The 9,131-nt window shown below is 43.1% G+C and overlaps 1 protein-coding gene across 1 annotated transcript; it reads left to right on the top strand.

Moving 5' to 3' along the window:
• Positions 1-2,184: 2,184 nt before the first annotated feature.
• On the top strand, positions 2,185-2,806 carry LOC138870095 (uncharacterized). Its single transcript, XM_070147672.1, has 2 exons — positions 2,185-2,471; positions 2,590-2,806. The coding sequence occupies exons 1-2, from the start codon at positions 2,185-2,187 to the stop codon at positions 2,804-2,806; spliced, it is 504 nt and encodes a 167-aa protein (XP_070003773.1).
• Positions 2,807-9,131: the final 6,325 nt, after the last annotated feature.

Here is a 9,131-nt window from a genome sequence, read left to right as displayed (position 1 = left end):
TTTTCTTTGACATATAACAACCTCCGTTCTACAGGCGGGTCCCTGACAACCAAAACAAACAAAACAAAGGAAATTTCCTAACCTAGTTTGCACTGGGGAGATTTGTGAGTCGTTAGCAAAATCGTAACCCACTGATATTACTGATGCAATGAAGAGGAAATTTCCTCTAGGAAGTGCGTCTCCTATGGGTGAAAAACTTCGGTGGCTAAAACTAGGAAATGCGTCTTCTATGAATAAAATCTCAATTTAGGAAGTGCGTCTCCTAAAAAACTCGAAAGACCTTTAGGAGGAAATACATCTCCTATGGGTAAAGACAAACTTAGGAGGAAATGCCTCTCCTATGGGTGAAACTAAACAAACTTAGGAGGAAATGCATCTCCTATGGGTAAAAATAAACTTTAGGAGGAAATACATCTCCTATGGGTAAAAAACAAACTTAGGAGGAAATGCATCTCCTATGGGTGAAACTAAAACAAACTTAGGAGGAAATGCATCTCCTATGGGTGAAACTAAAACAAACTTAGGAGGAAATGCATCTCCTATGGGTAAAGACGTGGAATGTATTCCCTTGTTATACAGGTGGGCGCCTAATGGTAAAGACACAAAATGTATTCCCTTGTTATACAGGTGGGCGCCTAAAATATGAAATGCACAGACAAAAAGTATTCCTCTCGTTATTCAGGTGGGCGCCTGTCTAAACTAAGACATAAAAGTATTCCTCTCGTTATTCAGGTGGGCGCCTGTTGGTAAAGACATGAAATGTATTCCCTTGTTATGCAGGTGGGCGCCTAATAGTAAAGACATGAAAAATGATATGCCCGCATTATACTGGTGGGTGACCTAGAACAGAAATGAAAAGACAGAAATGTATTCCTCTCGTTATTCAGGTGGGCGCCTGTCTTCATCAATAACTTTGAAAATAACATCCTATTTGAGGGTGCGGATGGACCCGGCATATCCTGTTCGAGGGCGGATGAACCCGACATATCCTATTCGAGGGCGGATGAACCCGACATATCCTATTCGAGGGCGGATGAACCCGACATATCCTATTCGAGGGCGGATGAACCCGACATATCCTATTCGAGGGCGGATGAACCCGAAATATCCTATTCGAGGGCGGATGAACCCGACATATCCTATTCGAGGGCGGATGAACCCGACATATCCTATTTGAGGGCGGATGAACCCGACATATCCTATTCGAGGGCGGATGAACCCAAAATATCCTATTCGAGGGCGGATGAACCCAAAATATCCTATTCGAGGGCGGATGAACCCGACATATCCCATTCGAGGGCGGATGAATCCGACATATCCTATTCGAGGGCGAATGAACCCGAAATATCCTATTCGAGGGCGGATGAACCCGACATATCCTATTCGAGGGCGGATGAACCCGACATATCCTATTCGAGGGCGGATGAACCCGACATATCCTATTCGAGGGCGGATGAACCCGACATATCCTATTCGAGGGCGGATGAACCCGACATATCCTATTCGAGGGCGGATGAACCCGACATATCCTATTCGAGGGCGGATGAACCCGACATATCCTATTCGAGGGCGGATGAACCCGACATATCCTATTTGAGGGCGGATGAACCCGACATATCCTATTCGAGGGCGGATGAACCCAAAATATCCTATTCGAGGGCGGATGAACCCAAAATATCCTATTCGAGGGCGGATGAATCCAAAATATCCTTTAAAACTTGAAAATTTCTTACCTCAAAACTTGTTGGGGATAACACTGCTGAGGAATTATTTACTTACCTGTCGGGGGATAAAATGTTATGAGTTGGGGATAACGCTGTTGAGGATAACACTGCCGGGGGATTTTGGTTCCTTCAGAACTAGTGCTTCACTTTTCGGAAGGCTATTGGGAATAATGTTGGCCTCTTGCTTTTTCTGAGCTCAAGTTTCATCCCTTTGCTGGGGAACAACTTCCTTCATTGAAACTTATTATGTTGGGGGCGACACTGGTTCTAAGACCACTTCCCTTGAGACTGGCGTCATCTTTATTCTTCCCCGAATGAGTACCTGACTTCCAGAAAATTTTCTAAATGGAAGGAAAATTTTCTGCCCTAGTTTGATAATATCCCTTGCGGCATGCATTTCTGGCATCGATGCCATTTCCTTTACCTATTTCAAATCAAACAAAATTTGTTAGTTTAAAACATGGTGGTTGGTTGTGATACTCCCACCGGGATGGCTTTACCTGCACCATTCCCTCAGAGACTGGTAAAACAAAATAAGGAAGATCAATACAAGAAATTCATGGAGATACTGCATCAAATTCAGTATTCTTTTGATGGATACCTTGAGGGAGATGCCAGGTTATGCGAAGATGATGAAAGACCTAATGTCATAGAAGTTTTATTTTCAGGACCTATCCACAATGACTCTAACGCAGACCTGCAGCATACTAGTGACCAAACCGATGGCTCAAAAGATGTCAAACCCAGGTAGCTTCACTATTCCATGCACGATTGAGAGTTATGCCTTTGCAAAGGCATTATGTGATTTAGGAGCCAGCATAAATTTGATGCCTCTAACTGTATATACCAAACTGGGCATTGGCAGAGCTAGACCAACTTTGATGCTGCTACAACTAGCTGACCACATGGTAAAAAGGCCTACTGGGATTCTTGATGATGTGTTAGTGCAAGTGGGGAAATTCGTGTTCCTTGCAGACTTCATTATTCTGGACTGTCAGGTAGATGAGGAGATACCTATCATTTTAGGTAGGCCATTTTTGGCCACTGGGAGAGCACTGATCGATTATGAGACTAGGAATTAAAAATGAGACTGAACGATGAAGAAGTCATATTCAATGTTCAACAATCTATGAGGAGACCCAGTGAATATGCTAATTGCTCTCTAGTGGAGGCAGTGGGTGTGATCCTGCAAGAAGATGATGTGACCCTGACTGCTAAAGATCCATTGGAGGTATGTCTGACAAATTTAGAAGAGATGGATGGTGAAGGGTTAACTGAGTGGGTCATGGCACTTGAAGGCTAAGGATTCTGGAAAAGGGAACCTCAGTTTGAGTCCCTTGAGTTAGAAAAAAGGGCTACACCTCCAGCAAAGCCATCAGTAGAGGAACCATCCAAGCTGGAGCTGAAGCCGCTCCCAGCTCACCTCAGGTACGTTTTCTTAGGCCTTGATTCTACTTTGCCTGTTATTATATCATCCGGTTTGCTAGATGTGCAGGTAGAACAAATCTTACAAGTACTACAGGAAAGTAAGACTGCCATTGGCTGGACCATGGCAGACATAAAGGGTATCAGCCTAGCCTTCTATATGCACAAGATTCTCTTGGAAGAAGGGCACAAACCTTCCAGAGAACATCAACGAAGGCTGAACCCGAACATGAAATAGGTAGTAAAGAAGGAAGTGATCAAATTGTTAGATGCGGGAATCATCTTCCCCATCTCTGATAGCAATTGGGTCAGCCCTGTCCAATGTGTGCCGAAAAAAGGGGAATGACTGTTGTGCAAAATGAGAACAATGAGTTGATCTCAACTCGTACAGTCACGGGATGGCGGATTTGCATGGATTACCGAAAATTGAACATAGCCACTCGGAAGGATCACTTCCCCTTGCCTTTCATTGACCAAATGTTGGACAGGCTGGCCGGGCGATCGCACTTCTGTTTCTTGGATGGATATTCGGGGTACTATCAGATATCAATAGCCTCCGAAGATAGAGAGAAAACATCATTCACTTGTCTTTATGGCATCTTCGCCTTTCAGAGAATGCATTTTGGGCTTTGCAATGCACCAGCAATATTTCAACGGTGCATGTTAGCCATTTTCACAGACATGGTGGATGATATTATGGAGGTCTTTATGGATGATTTCTCTGTGGTGGGAGATTCATTCGAGGACTGTCTTCACAACTTAAGAAGAGTGCTCAAAGATGTGTGGAGACAAATTTAGTGTTGAACTGAGAGAAGTGCCATTTTATGGTACATGAAGGGATAGTCCTGGGGCATCAAGTGTCCAATAAAGGAATTGAGGTCGACCATGCTAAGGTTGAGGTGATTGAAAAACTACCACCGCCCACTTCAGTCAAGGCGGTGAGAAGTTTCCTTGGGCACGTCGGGTTGTACAGGCGATTCATAAATGATTTCTCCAAAATTGCTAACCCATTATGCAAACTCCTTAAAAAGGATCACCCCTTTGTGTTTTCTAATGAATGCAGGTTGGCATTTAAGGAGCTGAAGAAGCGATTGGTGACTGCACCCATCATTGTTGCACCCAACTAGGAGCAGCCATTTGAGCTCATGTGCGACGTAAGTGACTATGCCATAAGAGCAGTTTTGTGGCAGCGAAAGGATAAACTGATGCACCCGATTTACTATACAAGCAGAACGCTAAGCAGTGCACAACTCAATTGCACCGTGACGGAAAAGGAAATGTTGGCTGTTGTTTTTGCATTCGACAAATTTAGGTCATACTTGATTGGATCGAAAGTTATTATTTACACTGACCATGCAGCAATTAGGTACCTGATAGAAAAGAAGGATTCAAAGCCACACTTGATTCGCTGGGTTCTTCTGTTACAAGAATTCGATCTGGAAATACGTGACCGAAAAGGGACAGAAAACCAAGTAGCTAACCACCTCTCAAGGTTGGAAGGAGCTGAAAGGAAGGTAGAGGTGGAGGATATAATAGATACATTCCCGGATGAACAGTTACTGGCAATGACAATGGAGGAGGCACCATGGTATGCTGATATTGCTAATTATTTAGCAAGTGGTATTGTACCTTATGAACTCTCCTCAATACAGAAGAAAAAGTTCTTTCGTGATTGTCGGTATTATTATTGGCATAAACCTCTGTTGTTTAAAATATGTGTAGATAACATGATCTGGCGGTGTATCCCCGAGAAAAATCAACATTTTGTTTTACAGGCTTGCCATGCTTCACCATATGGTGGAAACTTTGGAGGAATTCGGACAACAGCTAAGGTGTTGGAGTCAGGCTTGTACTAGCCTACTATGTTCAAGGATGCCCATGCTTGGGTTAAAAGCTGCGATGAATGCCAAAGAACTGGCAACATATCTTGTAGACACGAGATGCCAATGACCATAATTCAAGAGGTAGAGATTTTTGACATGTGGGGGATTGACTTCATGGGGCCATTCGTCAGCTCGTATGGTAACAAGTACATATTGGTAGCAGTTGACTATGTCTCCAAGTGGGTTGAAGTAGTGGCTCTTCCGACCAATGATGCTAAAGGGGTACTAGGCTTTCTAAAAAAGAACATTTTCACACATTTTGGTACCCCAAAAGCTATACACAGTAATAGCGGAACCCATTTCTGCAATAGAGCATTCGCACGGCTGTTGGAAAAATATGGAGTTTGTCATAAAGTGACCACCCCGTACCACCCACAATCGAGCGGGCAAGTTGAAGTGTCCAATAGGGAGACTAAAAGTGTCCTCACAAAAACAGTGAATGCAACAAGGACTGACTGGGCAAAGAAATTGGATGACGCATTGTGGGCATACCGCACAACCTTCAAAACCCCAATTGGTATGTCACCGTACAAGTTGGTGTTTGGCAAGGCATGCCACCTCCCAGTTGAGCTAGAGCATAAAGCACTTTGGGCATTGCGGCAGTTAAACTTAGACATGGAGACAGCAGGTACTAACAGAATCACTGGATTACATGAGCTCGAGGAATTCAAGTTCCAGGCCTTTGAGAGTGTTATATTATATAAAGAAAGGATGAAATTAATACATGATAAGCACATCTTGGATCGAAACTTCAAACCCGGAGATCTAGTGTTGTTATATAACTCGAGATTGAGATTGTTCCCAGGTAAGTTAAAGTCCCGATGGTCAGGACCCTTCAGAGTGGTGCAATTGTTCTTAAGTGGAGCTGTCGAGATTGAATTAGAAGATGGGACAAATAAGTTCACAGTAAATGGGCAAAGTTGAAACATTACTTGGGAATGGCTGAAGAAAAAGGGGATAGAGTGGTAATCACTTTGGAAGAGCCCCAGTACGCGAATGAGGAGTGATGATCAAATGCTTGCGTCGTATCACGACGTTAAATCAAGCGCTACATGGGAGGCAACCCACGAGTGTTGTTGTTAGTGTGTTCATAATAATAATAATAATAATAATAATAATAATAATAATAATAATAATAATAATAATAATAATAATAAACAATGCCAGCACCGCAACCGCGGTGAACCGCGGTAGAAGGAAAACATTCTGCCTCGAATTTTTCATCTCACCGTAACCACGATGGACGCGGTGAGGCGTAAACTTTCTGCCTCAAGGATTTTAAACCCACCGCGGCCGCGGTGGATCTCGGGGGTACCATGTATTATTGTTTTTTTCGTTTTACTTATTCTTTTCCTCTTTTTTTAATTTAATAACCCCCTACTATAACCAAACCCCCCTCCCCCAAATATCAAAACAACCAACCCCCCCCCATTCTAATTCTTAATCTCCCTCTCTTCACAACCCTAACCCCCAAATCCCTTCTTATTCTCCTTCTTATTCACTCATACTAACATTCCCCACCAATATTCCCCTTACCCATTCCTCAACTAAGGTATGTACTTATTTCTCCCCTCTTTTCTCTGGTTCTGTGTTGTATTGTGTTGTAGCTTATGTAGTTTTATGTTGATATGGTGTTGTAATTGTTGGTAGATTTTTATAGTTTCTTTTGTTTTTATATTAAATTTCGTTTTTGATCATGATTGATGAAGGGGATGTGTAATTAATATTTGGAACGGTGTTTGTTGGTGGGTGATTGATTGAAGTGAGTGTGGGGTGTGTTGGTGTGGTAGTATACTTGATTGGGGATGAGCTTTGATGTACCCATGAGGGCTATATGTGTTTGGATAGTGCCCTGCTCACAAGGTGTTTGGGAAATTACCCCAATGGAGATATAAGGAGCTATTGTGACATGGTTATGGTGAAGTCTGAGTAACCATCCATAGTCACATATTTTGCGCACTCACTAATAGGCGTTTCGTTGTATGACAGGTACAATGAGTTCTTCCAGGAAGAGACAAAACACCGGACCCTGCACTAGCGGACCGGGAGGCTCCTCACGAGCTAGGAGCCAAGCCAGTGCACCTCAATTCGATAGCACTCGATTTGTATCCAAATCAGCGGAGGATAGGTACAACCAGAAAGAAGCTAAGAAGTTGCAACCTGAGGTGCACATTGATCGAATGGCTTTGGAGGTGGAATGCCCCAATATATTTAATGAGTTGAGGCGGTGTCAGCTGGACATCTTCTTCGAGGTACCGGAGGAGGCTAATGTTCTACTAGTAAGGGAGTTCTATGCGAACTTGCCAGAACATGAGAATGGGGTTGTGGCGGTTCCTAACACCCAGGTAAATACATCCCTCGACACCATCCGCAGGGTATACATGCTTCTAGTGTTTAGGGGTGAATTTGATCCTTATCGTACTTTTAGCGGTACACGGGCCTTGTAGGGAACTCTTCTCGATAATAACTGTGTGCCGGACGGAGAACACCTATGGATCAAGCACAAGATTACTCCTAACTCCCACTGTCTGAATTGGGAGGCTAAGTGTTGCCTTACCATTGTCAACAGTCGATTGTTGCTATCCAGCAACACGACAGATGTTAATCTACCACGGGCGTTCGCAATCCACTGTTTCATGTCCCACAGTTATTTTGATGTGGCCCGGCTCATCCATGAAGAGATGTTCATTAGGTCACCTGACCTAACCAAGGGCCACTACTTTCCTTCAATGATCACCCGGTTGTGCCGTATTGCTCGAGTCCCTGAAGACCCTCAGGTTGATGGGAGATTGCCACTAAAAGCCCCGTTTCGGGCGAGAAAAATTGGAATTGGACGAGAGTCGGTGGTGAATGTTGATGACTCTGATGATGATTCAGCTGATGATGATGATGAGGCTGAGGTAGCTGCGGTTCCTCCTCCTCCTAGAGTTGATGTGGCAGGCCCATCACAGCCACGTCGGATCACCCGTATGACAGCTTTGGAGCAGGATATGGCTGGGTTGCATACCTCAGTCACTGATTTGGGTACCCGTGTTGATGCGGTGACTGAGAGGCAAGTGAAGTCAGAGAAAAGATTCTTGGGCTGGTTGAGAGCGCTGGGTCATGCGTGCAACGTGAACCCAGATACTGTCTCCGATCAGAAGTGAGCCTTCAGGGAAGTTCCTTAACCTCACTGTTCTTTAAATTATTAAGCCATGGGGACATGTCTTCATTTTAAGTGTGGGGTGGGGGATACTTCATTGTATGTTTGTAATTGTAACAATTGACTGTTTGATTTTGTTTATTTGTCTTGCTTTGATTTTTTTGATGTTAGAGTAATAGTTCATTAGGAAAGTTAAAATAGTAAGTGACTTGTCCCGATGACGGATCTCGTTCGGTGGGGTTCTTGAGGGACTAAGTCAGGAAAAAGAATTGGAATATGGAGACTCTTCCTGTTGACAGATCCTTTAGACAATTTTCTTGAGGAAAGTTAGCCTAGAGAAAAAACCAAAAAAAGATTTTTTAAATTTTAATTTTAGGTAGTATAGTAACCCCCCCCCCCCTTGGTTTTCTTTTGGCCACGGTTCTTTTCCAAGGGTTTAGCTTGAACCGGGTATAGGTAGTTTTTATTTATTTTTTGTTTTATTTTTATTTTTAGAGTAGGACTAATGGGCTGCGAGCTAAATTCGAAGGAAAACCCTTAGTATTGATAAACCTGAGCACAATAAACACTAGAGTATAATGCCTAGCTTCATTGGTTGAATCCTGTTAGAGTGCCTTAAAATTGTACGTTTGTATCTAACTTGAACACTCAAAAGAGAATGTCTTGATAAACTAATTCGGAGTGAGTCATGTGCCATGTGTGTGTGAGTTTTACTGTGTTCCATGTTTCATATTTGATGCCTAGAACTTGCCTGTGTGTTTGCAAAGCGAAATAGTAGTTCTTTCAGTTTTAGAAGTGATATAGGCATTTCTTTGTTGAGCCATAGATATAAAGTAAACTCACCTGAATGCAATACATCTTAGTTAACCCCGTTGAGCCTATAAGCCTATTTATTTGGCAACCACATTGCGAATCTTACCCAGTTGTTTGAATAGCTTGCCATTTGAACCCTCTTAC

Source organism: Nicotiana sylvestris, chromosome 6 (assembly GCF_000393655.2).
Source record: "Nicotiana sylvestris chromosome 6, ASM39365v2, whole genome shotgun sequence".
NCBI classification, from domain to species: Eukaryota; Viridiplantae; Streptophyta; class Magnoliopsida; order Solanales; family Solanaceae; genus Nicotiana; species Nicotiana sylvestris.
This window is presented reverse-complemented; position numbering and strand designations above follow the sequence as displayed.